This window comes from Schistocerca piceifrons, chromosome 8 (assembly GCF_021461385.2).
Source record: "Schistocerca piceifrons isolate TAMUIC-IGC-003096 chromosome 8, iqSchPice1.1, whole genome shotgun sequence".
Classification (NCBI taxonomy): domain Eukaryota; kingdom Metazoa; phylum Arthropoda; class Insecta; order Orthoptera; family Acrididae; genus Schistocerca; species Schistocerca piceifrons.
Genome location: NC_060145.1, coordinates 425,421,387 through 425,437,262, shown reverse-complemented (window position 1 = coordinate 425,437,262; position 15,876 = coordinate 425,421,387). Strand labels below are relative to the sequence as shown.

The window sequence follows — 15,876 nt, the reverse complement described above, 5'->3', positions numbered from 1 at the left end:
GAATAGTCACACAGAGATACTTGACGGACGTTACCGCTTCCAAAGACTGGGCATTTATTTTGTACTCGTACATTAATGGGGATTTTCGCCTTGTTATTCGCAGTAGGTTACACTTACTAATATTGAGAGATAACTGCCAGTCATTACACCACGCATTTATTTTCTGCAAATACTCATTGATTTTTTCACAACTTTCGTATGATACTACTTTCCTGTAGGCTACAGCATCATCGCAAACAGTCTAATGTTGCTGTCAATACCATCAATCAGATCGTTTATGTAAATCGTAAAAAGCAGAAGACCTATTACGCTGCCCTGGGGCACACCTGAAGTTACGGTTGTTTCTGTTGAAGTCACCCCGTTCAGTACGACAGACTGCTCCCTGTCTGTTAGAAAACTTTCTATCCAACCGCACATGCCATCGGATAGCCCGTAGGCGCGCACTTTCGAAGTAAGCGACAGCGCGGAACTGAGTCGAACGCCTTTCGAAAGTCGAGAAATATGGCATCAGCCTGGGAGCCGGTATCTAGAGCCTGTTGTATATCATGCACAAAGAGGGCCAGCTGTGTCTCGCATGACCGCTGTTTCTTAAAACCGTGCTGGTTTCTGCAGATGAGCTTCAAGGAGTCATCATGCACGACGTTTAGCTCTTTGCAGACAGTATCCGCATTTTCCTCTGCAAGTCCTTACAAAAATAGGTCATTGTATGATGTCTAGTTCAGGAGACATGACACGATAAACACTGAGATGCGTGACAAACTGCCATGCAAGCTCATTTCAACTCGATAGTCAGCCTGGTTAGAGACATTGCTGCTACCTCAGATGGCGTATCTGTGTACTGCATTCCACACTTTGTGTACGTCCAAATCGTCTACAAAAGTAACGGTGTACTCTTCCCACTGTACTGTATATGCACGCTAAGTGAAATTTCATTATTTGCTATCTTTCTATTTTAATTCCCATCAGTGTACAAAACTGGTCTGAGACGACGTTGGGTGTAGTACACTACTGGCCATTGAAATTGCTACACCCCGAAGATGACGTGCTACAGACGCGAAATTTAACGGAATGGAAGAAGATGCTGTGATATGCAAATGATTAGCTTTTCAGAGCATTCACACAAGGTCGGCGCCGGTTGCGACACCTACAACGTGCTGACATGAGGAAAGTTTCCAACCGATTTCTCATACACTAACAGCAGTTGACCGGCGTTGCCTGGTGAAACGTTGTTGTGATGCCTCGTGTAAGGAGGAGAAATGCGTACCATCACGTTTCCGACTTTGATAAAGGTCGGATTGTAACCTATCATGATTGCGGTTTATCGTATCGCGACATTGCTGCTCCCGTTGGTCGAGATCCAATGAGTGTTAGCAGAATTTGGAATCGGTGGGTTCAGGAGGGTAATACGGAACGCCATGTTGGATCCCAACGGCCGCGTATCACTAGCAGTCGAGATGACAGGCATCTTATCCGCATGACTGTAACGGATCGTGCAGCCACGTCTCGATCCCTGAGTCAACAGATGGAGACGTTTGCAAGACAACAACCATCTGCACGAACAGTTCGACGACGTTTGCTGCAGAATGGACTATCAGCTCGGAGACCATGGCTGCGGTTACCCTTGACGCTGCGTCGCAGAGAGGAGCGCCTGCGACGGTGTACTCAACGACGAACCTGGGTGCACGAATAGCAAAACGTTATTTTTTCGGATGAATCCAGGTTCTGTTTACAGTATCGTGATGGTCACATTCGTGTTTGGCGACATCGTGGTGAAAGTACATTGGAAGCGTGTATTCGTCATCGCCATACTGGCGTATCACCCGGCGTGATTGTATGGGGCGTCATTGGTTACACGTCTCGGTCACCTCTTGTTCGCATTGACGGCACTTTGAACAGTGGACGTTACATTCCAGATGTGTTACGATCCGTGGCTCTACCCTTCAAAAATGGCTCTGAGCACTATGGGACTTAACATCTATGGTCATCAGTCCCCTAGAACTTAGAACTACTTAAACCTAACTAACCTAAGGACATCACACAACACCCAGTCATCACGATGCAGAGAAAATCCCTGACCCCGCCAGGAATCGAACCCGGGAACCCGGGCGCGGGAAGCGAGAACGCTACCGCACGACCACGAGCTGCGGACGCTCTACCCTTCATTCGATCCCTGCGAAACCCTACATTTCAGCAGGATAATGCACGACCGCATGTTGCAGGTGCTGTATGGGCCTTTCTGGATACAGAAAATGTTCGATTGCTGCCCTGGCCAGCACATTCTCCAGATCTCTCACCAATTGAAAACGTCTGGTCAGTGGTGGCCGAGCAACTAGCTCGTCACAATACGCCAGTCACTACTCTTGATGAACTGCGGTATCGTGTTGAATCTGCATGGGCAGTTGTACCTGTACAAGCCATCCAAGCTCTGTTTGACACAAGGCCCAGGCGTTTCAAGGCCGTTATTACGGCCAGAGGTGGTTGTTCTGGGTACTGATTTCTCAGTATCTATGCACCGAAATTGCGTGAAAATGTAATCACATGTCAGTTCTAGTGTAATATATTTGTCCAATGAATACCCGTTTATCATCCGCATTTCTTCTTGGTGTAGCAATTTTAATGGCCAGTGGTGTAGTTAGTCAGAAATGATTAGCGTGCGACAGGGAAGGATGGAAGACAGTGTCAAAGCAGTGGAGAGGCTGTGAGGTGGGTGGAGGCCTGCAGGCAGGAGTGGTGTCGTGAAGACAGCTGCCGGCGCTCACCCTCGTCGTCGACGGCGTTGATGTCGGTGGCCTTGTGCTCGAGCAGCAGCGCCAACGCCACGTCGTTGGAGGTGTAGGCGGCGTGGTGCAGCGCCGACCTCTCGCTGCAGTCGCGCCGGTTGGGCTCCGCCCCCGCCTCCAGCAGCGTGCTCACCACCTGTCGTGACGTCACACCCAGGATACACTTCCCGTCACTAAGCATTTACATCTACTTCTACGTGGTTTGCAATTCACACTTAAGTTCCTGACAGAGGGTTCATAGAACCATTTTCATACTACTTCTCTACCATTCCACTCTCGAATGGCGCGTGGGAAAAAGGAACACCTAAATCTTTCCGTTCGGGCTCTGATTTCTATTATTTTTTTGTGATGATCGTTTCTCCCTACGTAGGTGGGTGTCAACAAAAATATTTACGCATTCGGAAGAGAAAAGTAGTTGGTGATTGAAATTTCGTAAATAGATCTCACCGCAAAGAAAACGGCCTTTGTTTCAGTGACTACCACCCCAACTCGAGTATCATATCAGTGACACTCTCACCCCTATTATGCGATAACACGCAGCCAGCTGCCTTTCTTTGCACATTTTCGATGTCCTCCGTCAATCCTACCTGGTAAGGATCCTATACCGAGCAGCAATATTCCAGCAGAGGACGGACAAGTGTAATGTTGGCTGTCTCTTTAGTGCCTTTGTCGCATCTTCTAAGTGTACTGCCAACAAAGCGCATTCTCTGTTTCGCCTTCCCCACAATATTATCTATGCGGTCTTTCCAATTTAAGTTGGTCGTAATTGTAATTCCTAGGTATTTACTCGAATTGACAGCCCTTAGATTTGTGAGATTTGTCTTATACCCAAAATTTATCGGATTTCTTTTAGTACCCATGTGGATGACCTCGCACTTTTCTTTGTTTAGTGATAATTGCCACTTTTCGCACCATACAGAAATTCTCTCTAGGTCATTTTGTAATTGGAACTGATCGTCTGATGATTTTACTAGACGGTAAATTACAGCGTCATCTGCAAACCATGTAAGGGGGCTGCTCAGATTATCACCTAGAACATTTATATAAATCAGGAACAGCAGAGGGCCTATGACACTACCTTGCGGAACTCCAGATATCACTTCTGTTCTACTCGATGATTTACCGTCTATCACTACTAACTTTGACCTCTCTGAGAGGAAATTAAGAATCCAGTCACACAACTGAGACGATAATACTCCATATCCACGCAATTTGATCAATAGTCGCTTGTGAGAAATGGTATCAAAAGCCTTCTGGAAACCTAGGAATATGGAATCGATCTGAGATCCCATGTCGACAGCACTCATTACATCATGGGAATAAAGAGACAGCTGTGTTACAGAAGAATGATATTTTCTGAATCTATGTTGGTTATGTATCAATAAGTCATTTTCTTCAAGGTGATTCATAATGTTCGAGTACAGTATATGCTCTAAAATTCTACTGCAAATTGAGGTCAGTGATATGGGTTTGTAATTCAATGGGTTACTCCTGTTTCCTTTCTCGAATATTGGTGTGATCTGTGCTACTTTCCAGGCTTTAGGAACAGACCTTTCGTCAAGTGAGCGGTTGTATATGATTGCTAAGAAAGGCGCTATTGTGCCTGCATACTTTGAGAGGAACCTGACTGGTATACCGTCTGGACCGGAAGACTAGCCTTTCTTTAGTGATTTGAGTTGTTTCGCAACACCTAAGATATCTACTTTCACATCACTCATGCTAACAGCTGTTCTGGTTTCGAATTCTGGAATATTTTTTTCGTCTTCTTTCGTGAAGGAATTAAGGAAAACTGTATTTATTAACTCGCTTTACTGGCATGGTCCTCTTAGAGATGGTATGGCCTTGCCTTCCTGCGACATTTGAACTGCTATAAATGTCTAGTCGTACAGTAAGCTACAGTATGATGTAAACCCTGAACCAAGGTGAAACTTGTCATTTTCCATGTTTTACTAACATTTGCTGATGCGAGAGAAGTGATAATTACAAATTAAAATTCTAGGAATAACCAGGATGGAACCTATGATCTTTGAATTTGTAGTTTGGAATTTTACCACTGAGTCTTTAACACGCAAAATGTGAAAGTAAAGCTTTCCTTAAGTGGTTATCTACAGCAATTAAATACATGGAAAAAACTGTTTTTGTGCCAACAACTGTACAATTTCATTTATTCTCTACCAGTTTTCGATTCCAACTAAAACCGTCACAGGAGATAGTCCAAGGTACAAGACAAGAATAACACAAGTATGTGATTTCCAGCAATCTCGGAACAGGAAAGTAGGTCCAAAAAATTTTTAAGCATTTTAATACTATCATAATCTACATCAGTTGGTCAAAAATACAGCTCTGTTAAATATGGCAACATCAGGTATGAAATATGACTGATTAATACGATAATTGTTCAAAGTGTGGTAGCATATACACCATTACTCTTCAAACATTTTTTGCCCCCCTACCCCAGCTACACTTCTTCCATCTTCTCTTTTCACACTATGTCATCATTGTCATTCTCATTTTGTGACATGGTAATTCAAGAAGTTACCGGCTAAGGAGCGACTGTAAGTGGCTCACATTGTCTGTGTGATATTTTTACTGCCCCAAGCCAAGACCTCAAGCAATCAGTGAAAGTACTACTAAATGGACCTTTATTTAACAAAAGCAGATAAAAATAACTGTGTGAGGGACAGTCTAGTGATATTTGTCGCGATCTGAAATTATTAATCTAAACTAACTAAGTCATTACATGTACGTATGACATACTGATTACATGTACATGTACATATTCAATATGCCAGTACAAAAATTACTTTAAACTAGATCCATAGCATGCAGATAACATGAGCTTCTATATTTTATAATTTGTTATGGCAAACATTACATATATAGCGATGCTTTAAAAATTTTTGGTACCCACTTTCATGTTGCAAGGTTGTAGGAAATCACATAATTGTGTTATTCTTGTCTTGTACCTTGCAGTATCTCATGTGACACTGTTAGTCGAAACCAAAACCGGTAGAGAACAGATAAAACTGTACAGCTGTTGGTACAAAAACGACTTTTTTAAAAAAAAGAAGTATAATTGTCAATGTGGTTTATGCAGTTGTGGGAGGAACTGTGGCAACTGTCTTCTGCCGGCCGGAGTGACCGAGCGGTTCTAGGCGCTACAGTCTGGAGCTGCGCGACCGCTACGGTCGCAGGTTCGAATCCTGCCTCGGGTATGGATGTGTGTGATGTCCTTAGGTTAGTTAGGTTTAAGTAGTTCTAAGTTCTAGGGGACTGATGACCTCAGAAGTTAAGTCCTATAGTGCTCAGAGCCATTTGAACCATTTTTTAACTATCTTCTGATCTGAGATTGGTCGGTGATGACCAAAACCAGTAACTTTGTATTGAAATTGTGTGTTACTGTGCAGACAATAACTTCTTTTCGAAATAAGAGAATACGGTTTGTCTTCAGCTTGATCGAAGTGCTGTTCTTTCGAAAAAGCAATATCTTGACAAGAAGCTTGAAAGGTGCCTGTTTACTCATCACTCTTATTTCTGTACAATACGATTTCCCTTTTTGTGAATCGCGATGTTTATATTTGCTCTACTATATGAGAACTTACTCCAATCATTTTCGATCTACGGATACAAGCTCTTGAGCAACCTCTTTGCTTGATCATCGTGAAAAATTTAAGTCTTTCGCTAGTCTGTTTGCTTTCCACCAACAGTATTCATTCAAAGATGTTGGGACACGTGGTCATTCTCGTTTGCAAGTGGTATGCCAGTATTCTTGGTCAATTGTTGTTGGGACTTGGTATGGGAAAGCTGGAGAAGTAAGCTGTCTCTGTCTGGTGGATGGCCATACTGTTTGAGCAGACATTACAATACTTACGGACAAGGCATCAGTTGAGACCAACACAGTTTATTTACTGTGACATGGCGAGATCAGTTCTGGACGCTGAGTTCCATTACCCCATGCGTAGGTATCAGATCATTTGCCTCGGCAAAGCTATCAGCCGCTCATAAGCTGCTACTACGAATGGATTGGATGCTGACTATTGCACCACGTATTGCTTTATATGACTCTGTGCTAGTATATAATTCAAAGATGTTGACTTCTCTTGAAGTGTAAAGATTAGTTTTTCAACAAACGGAGTCATATATTTCAGGCGATGTTGCTTTTAAATCATGAAGTTGTAGTTTGAAATACCCTATGACGCTGTAAACTTTTCTCCTTATATTCATCAATAGTATACTCCTTGTTGAATTCATTTTGACGACTTCATTTTACCGAGAACCATACCACTTCTTGGCGTTATACTGCGCAGTTGAAAGTACCATGCTGGCTACCGCCATCTTGCTGTATAACGAAGGCTAACCACGTGAGTCCAAGTCACTTCGATAAATAGATATAAGCTGCATACTGAGTCACGACTGAAAAATAATGATGATTAAAAATTCTCTGCATAATAATTAAGTTTCAGGAGCGGAGAAAAGGTAAATCATCATTTGCTGGACTTCTGACTGTTACTATGAGACATTCTGTTGCGTCGCCACACTGTTCCAGCACCTTGTTTTGTATGAAGGGAGATGGGATTTTTTACGTGTTCTGTTTACTAATGAACTATTTTCTGCACACTGAAGTTATGTGCACACAAACGAGGTGACTTTCCTCAATGCAAAGTTGGTCACTACAAGCAGAATGCTTTCACATGCTTCCACATGTTTAAATGACTTGGCGCATTCATGAACCAGTAGTCTCATATGCTACTTACAAATACACTCCTGGAAATTGAAATAAGAACACCGTGAATTCATTGTCCCAGGAAGGGGAAACTTTATTGACACATTCCTGGGGTCAGATACATCACATGATCACACTGACAGAACCACAGGCACATAGACACAGGCAACAGAGCATGCACAATGTCGGCACTAGTACAGTGTATATCCACCTTTCGCAGCAATGCAGGCTGCTATTCTCCCATGGAGACGATCGTAGAGATGCTGGATGTAGTCCTGTGGAACAGCTTGCCATGCCATTTCCACCTGGCGCCTCAGTTGGACCAGCGTTCGTGCTGGACGTGCAGACCGCGTGAGACGACGCTTCATCCAGTCCCAAACATGCTCAATGGGGGACAGATCCGGAGATCTTGCTGGCCAGGGTAGTTGACTTACACCTTCTAGAGCACGTTGGGTGGCACGGGATACATGCGGACGTGCATTGTCCTGTTGGAACAGCAAGTTCCCTTGCCGGTCTAGGAATGGTAGAACGATGGGTTCGATGACGGTTTGGATGTACCGTGCACTATTCAGTGTCCCCTCGACGATCACCAGTGGTGTACGGCCAGTGTAGGAGATCGCTCCCCACACCATGATGCCGGGTGTTGACCCTGTGTGCCTCGGTCGTATGCAGTCCTGATTGTGGCGCTCACCTGCACGGCGCCAAACACGCATACGACCATCATTGGCACCAAGGCAGAAGCGACTCTCATCGCTGAAGACGACACGTCTCCATTCGTCCCTCCATTCACGCCTGTCGCGACACCACTGGAGGCGGGCTGCACGATGTTGGGGCGTGAGCGGAAGACGGCCCAACGGTATGCGGGACCGTAGCCCAGCTTCATGGAGACGGTTGCGAATGGTCCTCGCCGATACCCCAGGAGCAACAGTGTCCCTAATTTGCTGGGAAGTGGCGGTGCGGTCCCCTACGGCACTGCCTGCATCCGTGCGTCGCTGCGGTCCGGTCCCAGGTCGACGGGCACGTGCACCTTCCGCCGACCACTGGCGACAACATCGATGTACTGTGGAGACCTCACGCCCCACGTGTTGAGCAATTCGGCGGTACGTCCACCCGGCCTCCCGCATGCCCACTATACGCCCTCGCTCAAAGTCCGTCAAATGCACATACGGTTCACGTCCACTCTGTCGCGGCATGCTACCAGTGTTAAAGACTGCGATGGAGCTCCGTATGCCACGGCAAACTGGCTGACACTGACGGCGGCGGTGCACAAATGCTGCGCAGCTAGCGCCATTCGACGGCCAACACCGCGGTTCCTGGTGTGTCCGCTGTGCCGTGCGTGTGATCATTGCTTGTACAGCCCTCTCGCAGTGTCCGGAGCAAGTATGGTGGGTCTGACACACCGGTGTCAATGTGTTCTTTTTTCCATTTCCAGGAGTGTATTAGACATACATTGAATTTATGACAATGGATGTTGCGTGATTAGTTTTTATTTATTTTACAAGTCGGATTTAGTTTCTAAGTTTGTTCTATTGACCATTAAGAAGTATAGAATCTGCATATCATTAAAGTATGTGTGCGTTTTGTCACTACTTGTGAAATTAATTTATGCTTTTTAATACACATTTTCAATTTTTGGCGACATCTGCCATTATCTGAGACTGTATCTTAATATTTTCCAAGGCAGAACTGCTGTAAAGATTTTCATTTTTGGCATACCATTCCAGGATATTACTTTCTTGTGAACTTTCTGATTCACTGTTAGTACAATCTATTGCCTCTAATGTTTATCATATCAGTTTGCATATTAAAATTTAAGGAGGAGATTTTACAGAATTAATCTTTCTTATGGGTGCTGATTTCTTTTAACCTCAAATTATTTCATTTAATTTGAACATCTGCACTTACATTCATGTTTGACGCTTAACCTACTGAGAAGCTACATCCTTATCTATACTTTGGAGTTGCTTTTGATGAGATTTACTACATCATTTGGGTGAAGTTCAATAAGACCAATTTGACTTTTATGTTTGGTCTGAATAGAGAATGCAAGCAGTTTGTGATCGTTTTTGATGTTATGCTGGCAAATAAAGAGATACAGTGTAGACAGTTAGCAAAAACTGGTGAAATCGGGATATGATTACAATTTTCTTTTGTTTAAATCTAAGTAGACAGTCAACCTCATCTTTTATCTTTGAGGAATACAGCAATCTGTAATGTAATTTTATGGAGGATTAAATCTTCTGATTTTAAGTGTGAACTTGCCAATACTCCTTCCCCATTTTGGTAATTTATAGTGAAGTAGTGGCCATATAGAGCTGGTTGAGGAGGTATTTCTGGATGATGAAAGAATAGTAAACAGGTTAAGTACAGCGTAATTTACCTGATTCATTTATTTACTTGTTTATTTGAAAAAAAGGTATTGGGACATTACAATTTAGCATCTGAATCAGGATCTGAAGTAATGTTGATACTGTTTGAACATATGGGGATATCCAGGCTTTTCAAGAAAATTTTACAGTATAATTCCAAATATTTAATTTCTACTGTAGTAATTTATTCACTTTCAAATATTCTTCATGTCATGTATTTTCAGTTGCTTTTCTCATTCTGATGCTAGTGTATGACATTGAGAGGAAAGTTTGAACCAGAGTCTTCCTTGTCTTGATAATTCAGTGCTTTGTGGTGAGCTATTGGAGGCATTGTGGATTTCTTTTTTTTTTTTTCATTTGTATAAGAAGGGTGGGACTTGTGAAAAAATTTGGTTAACTTGGTATCACGAGGGGTCACTTTGACAGTACTACTTGACTCTTGATGGTGTTACAATTCAGTGCCCGATAGAGGAGCCTGCAGTCAATGGGAGACCAGAAAGACACACTTAAAAAAAAAAAGTAGAAACTGGAAGAATCTAGGGTGAAGGAACATTATGATTTAGTTGAAAGTTAGGAACCTGTATCATTGTCATGAATGAAGAAGTCGTCTCTTAAATGGTTAGGTCACCTGAGTCTGCTAGTATTAGTGATGGTTCAGCAGGTGCTTCTTCCACTTCTACTGTTTTTCAGGTTCTAAATGAACTGCATAACCTTTGTGCCTTTCAGGATATGAATGAACTGCATAATCTTTCTGCACCATTAGTAAATACTGTATTTGTGGTCAGAATATGAATGGTTTATTATTTGAATTATTCGGAGAATTAAGTAATATAAGAGTAGTGCAGAAGAACAGAATGAGAAATTAACAGTTGATTTAAAGGATAATTCCAAAGAACTTAAAAGACTTATTGGGAGATTGGAGGCTAGTGTGAAAGTACTTGATGAGGAACCGGGGATCAGTGACAAGGAACTGAGTAACTGAGAGAGAAAATAGAAGCTAGAGCTAGGGAGTTATATGAGCGTTCAGAGGCAAAGATTGCTGCATAACAGGGTAGATACGTAAGTAAGAAAAAATGTGAGCCCATTAGTGAGAAAGTTGCACAGAAATTTGATGTACTGAGTATAAGCTAAGGGAAGGGTTGCATATGCAGTTTCATGACGTAATTTCTGCTATTGAAGGTAAATTTGCCACTGTCGAGGAAGATGAGAATAAATTTCAAGAAGCTGTTAATGAACAGACTAATCAGTTGAAAAACGATGTAAAAACTTACGGGAGGAATGTGAAAAGACTAAGACAGATCTGTCAGAGACAACTGAAGGAATGACTAGCTAGGAAGTTGTTATACAAATTCCAGAACAAATTTAAAGTCATACGGCATTACTAAAGGCCTTAAAGAAACATTTTTGGGAGTTAAAGATTATTTCGGAGAAGGAGATATCGAAGTATAGGGAAGAAATTAAAGCAAACAGTTGGGAAGGTTGAGGATTGAGGGTCTGCATATGTGTCTGAGCATCACAAGACGGAGTGAAACATGATATTCTCATGAAGCAAACATTTAATCATTCTAGTTTTTGCAGTCTTGCATGTTCATTTGAAATTACGTTGTTAAAAAAATCAATTTCTGTGCTATCCTTACAATCCTGCTGAAATGATTAGCATTTGGCTTTTGAAACTACTGTCACATTTACATCAAAATATTCTTGCTGGTCAGTTGAAAGATGATTTAGATGGCTTTCAGAGTTTGAGGACTTGGAATATGAAAGTAGTGATGGGAATTGTCGTGATAGAAAAGGTAATCAATATGTTTATCTGGTATAGTCTGTGCTGAGCGAGTCGGCGTTTCAGAGATGTAAAGGTGTAAGTTTATGCCCTGAGAGGAGTAATTATTGGATAAAGTGTAGTGATGAAGAGGCCAAACACACCTTCGTCCTTAGTTTCGTATGGAACTGAAATCGGTATATGTAATGTACACGTACAGACAAACAGACGATTACAATTTCGGAAAAAGTGGATGATTTATTTGAGAAAGAGCTTCACAAACTAATAAGTGAATTACGCGTTGGTCGACTTCTATCTCCCTATTCGGCTTGTGCGGTAAATCGCCACAATCTCGAGATGGTAGAAGGGCTCCAGGAACCCGACTGTCGTCCGTCATACGGCCCGACAGCCAGGTGCGATCTTCCCATTTCTTTTCATGGTACGACCTCTTTCGTCGTCATCCGTTGCACCCTTACAGGCCGCCGACACGTCGACGATATTCTACGCTAGGTTTTCATGGCCTCCAGGGCCAGCAATCGTGGGCTTACATTTCAGGAACATACAGTACGGCCATAGATGGCGAGAGTTTCTACTGCTTGTCTTCATGCTTGCCAAAACCTATCTTTGTTACCGAGGTGTCCGTAGCTCTTCCTAACTGAGAACTTTTGGAGCATTATGGGCAGGGCCCTCCAACCAGCGTTGGGTTTTAACAATCTAACATGTCATCTAGAGAGAATTTGGCACAGTAGCCCTCAGGAGGACATCCAACAATTCTAACAATCAGTTACAAGCCGAATAACTGCTTGAAAAATGACCTGAGATAGACCAACGCGTTGTTGACTTGCTCAGTTTGTGAAGCTCTTTCTCTTGAATAAATCATCCATTATTTTCTGAAGTTGTAATCATTTGTTTGCCTGTTCATAAACATCGCATCTACCGATTTCCGTCCCATTCATCCATGGTACGTTTTTGTTTTTGTCTTACAGTGCATTTTTTCAAAAAAATGCTTAGCTTTAGGCAAACGAACGGTATGAATCTTGTGTGTCTGATGGTTGTAATTGTCTGTCAGAAGGTATTGTCTCTTCTGTGACTCGTGTTCCTGAAGTCTTTGCATTTGTTAACCTTAAGACATTCATTGGACAGAAATTCAGAGTTTGACACACAAGTGACTATGACGGGCTGTAGAATGATATATCATTTTTATAATTTTTAGCTGTTAGAGCTGTGGTACTTCTGCACTTATTGTACCCCTAAGTATCCGAATTAATTCTTAGTTCTAGGCGACTGATGACCTCAGAAGTTAAGTCGCATAGTGCTCAGAGCCATTTGAACCATTTGAATTAAATGTTGGTTACAGCATCACTTCACGGCTGTGGAGATGATTCTAGCAAGAAAGGGCGGGAGGATTGGCAAGACTGACAATGCGGAACGACCCTACGCCAGGGTTGCTATCCTTCCTGAAGTGCGTGGAGCCGCCCCACCAGCGCAACAACCGCTCCAGGGGTGGGCTGCATGGCATGTGGGACTCCTTACATTAAGTAGGAAGTTATCCACATTCAAACAATCTGTGTAACATTATCCGGGACTTAAATGCTGTCCACAGCATCACTTCACAGTTACGGAGGTGCTTTTAGGAAGGAAGGGCAAGAGCACAGGCAAGACCAACAATGTGCAACGGCCCGGCGCCACGGTCGCTATCCTGCCTGAAGTGCGTGGAGCTGTCCCACCAGCAAAACGTGTGCTCTGGCTGCTGAGATGGCAGGTTCCTTCACACTGTCTGTCAAGTGGAAATCCCTAGGTTAAGCAAGAGACCACCCACATTTTAAATGCCGGCCGGAGTGACCGAGCGGTTCTAGGCGCTGCAGTCTGGAACCGCGAGACCGCTATGGTCGCAGGTTCGAATCCTGTCTCGGGCATTGATGCGTTTGATGTCCTTAGGTTAGTTAGGTTTAACTAGTTCTAAGTTCTAGGGGACTGATGACCTCAGCTGTTAAGTCCCATAGTGCTCAGAGCCATTTTAGAACCACATTTTAATGTAAGTGTGTTTTTGACATCAAAACACATTCTTTCCCATGCCTTTCCGTCATAAATAGAATCACTCATGGAGAAAAATGGCTGAGGAATAGTGTCGGTTTATGGACACTCTCCACTGCATCCTAGTTCTGCCTCCTAAGCAGAGTAGCTCCAACCTAGACCTGCTTGCCTGCATAGCTGCGCATATCTTCCGACCCTAGTTGAAGTGTTGACTGGGCCGTGCGTGGCTCGTGTTCCCGCCATCATGTATTTTACACCCTGGTTTTAACGTACTTCTACCTCACTGCGTTAATTTTAATTACTCGTGTCACTGAGCTGCTGCTTGGCCTGACCGTGACCGGCGCTAGTGGGCGCGTATCGATATATCCCCTCTCGTAGTATCTTTGCTCGACTGCTATTACTTCCCGGTTGTTGTCGCTCGTAAGCCAGTTCGGGTCGCGAGTTCGGGCTGCCAGTCAGTTGGAACGCGTCTGGAGCGCAGTCCGGACCTGCCAGTTGGAGAGGCGGCACTAGTCGGGTTGCAACAGCAGTCAGGTCTGCGTCGCATGGCTCACCCGACAATTGCCGCCACGCATCACTTGATCCGGGCCACGGTCTTGGTGGGTCATCGGTCGGTCGTCCTACCGGACGACGCGTTTTGGCTCTTCAATCGTTCATGAGCTGGCTGTGTGTGTGTGTGTGTGTGTGTGTGTGTGTGTGTGTGTGTGTGTGGTGTGTGTGCATCGACTCCCAATTTGTCTTCGTGCGTGCTTAGTTACTGTTGGGTATCGTTCAGGTCTTCGCGCAAGTGTTTGTCACGTTGTGTGTGTAGTTGGCGTTATTTCCACTGACGATTATTTTAGATGTTGTCAGCGTTCTGTGGAGTCGGTTGGTTGGTGTGGACCAGGGAAGTTATCTCCGCGCGGTGCAGTCGGCTGGGGCCGCTGCTGGTCCCTGCGCAGTGTCGAAGCGTGTGTGGAACTGTCCGATCGTTACGAGCTTTGTGGTTCACCGACCCAGGACGTCGTCAAGGTTGAGTAGTGGTTTCAAGTACCCAAGCCACGTCCATTCATGATGTGTGGATCGTTTCGGTGGTTCGCTGTTGGGGAGGTTTTCCTGTGAGCAACACCGAGCTGCCATGCAGTGGAGTTAACTATATTGCTTCTGTACAATTGAAGTGCACCAGCGGAATTTTCTTCCTTGTGGCCGTTAGTGTTCTGGTTACCTGCCCTGGCCAATGACGTTATTTCAGGCAGCGTCCTTTCCTCACCTGTTGTTGCTGTCCAACATGGTGTGTAGTTTTGACAGCTAACACATAATTCATTGTGGATAGTCACGTTTCAAACATTTGATGTTTGAGTTCTCATGTACTGATTGGTGGCAAGCAAGTCGTTGTGTCGGTCGGTCCGTGGCTGTCCCCTGGTTGGATTCTGACGGATCAAGTGTAGTTGGGTTCACCACCTGTCACCCAAGTGAACAAGGGCAGACCGACCTCCCTGGAGGCTTCTGAGTGCCGTTTTCTTTATTGTCCTTCTCACCAGTTTTCAATTGTCTGTTTATAATCTATCTTAGCCAATGATTTAAAAATTCTTGTTTTTACTGAACTTTATATATTTTGAATTTTGGAAAATCAATTGTGGGCCTTACGCCTTTAAAACCTTATTCTTGAAATTACCCTTTAAGCAAAACATTGCGGCCTTCTGCCTTAAAAGATTATGGTAGTATAAAATTTTCAAATTTAATTGTGGCCCTCAGCCGCTTGTATTGCACTTTGCATATGTATGTTCTATCTACTTTGCCTTGTGGCTTTCCAGCCTAGCTGTGATACCATATGTGTTTTAATTATTTTATTTGCTATTTTAACTGCATTTTTATTTTGTTGACTTTTAAGATTACTTGTTTGGTGGCCTTCAGCCGTGAAATAATTGCCTTTTTGAAACTCGTAGTTCTAAAGTTTCGGCTATGTGCCGTTTAGGTTTAAAGATGCTATTAAATTACAATAAATTACAATTTTGAGTGAACCGGTCCAACACCTTATTTGGCCCTTTCCACAATCGTAAGCACCTGTTCTGCCCTGTGGATTTAGCGGGCGTTTCAATCACCTCTCAACACTTTTCATAGTCCCATACAACTTGGCTAGTAAATGCAACTATGTACACAATTATTCCTCCCTCCCTTGGAACCACAGAAGTCTATTCGTACACCCACATGGATGTGTATCTGGCCTCTTTT

General features: G+C 43.6%; 1 protein-coding gene across 1 annotated transcript in view; it reads right to left on the bottom strand.

The window, feature by feature from the left end:
- The window catches only part of LOC124712415 (transient receptor potential channel pyrexia-like), a 185,222-nt gene that overhangs the window by 143,416 nt on the left and 25,930 nt on the right, over positions 1–15,876 (bottom strand). The window contains exon 3 of the mRNA XM_047242708.1: positions 2,760–2,916. Coding sequence (XP_047098664.1) covers positions 2,760–2,916 — 157 coding nt within the window. The remainder of the gene's footprint in view (positions 1–2,759; positions 2,917–15,876) is intronic.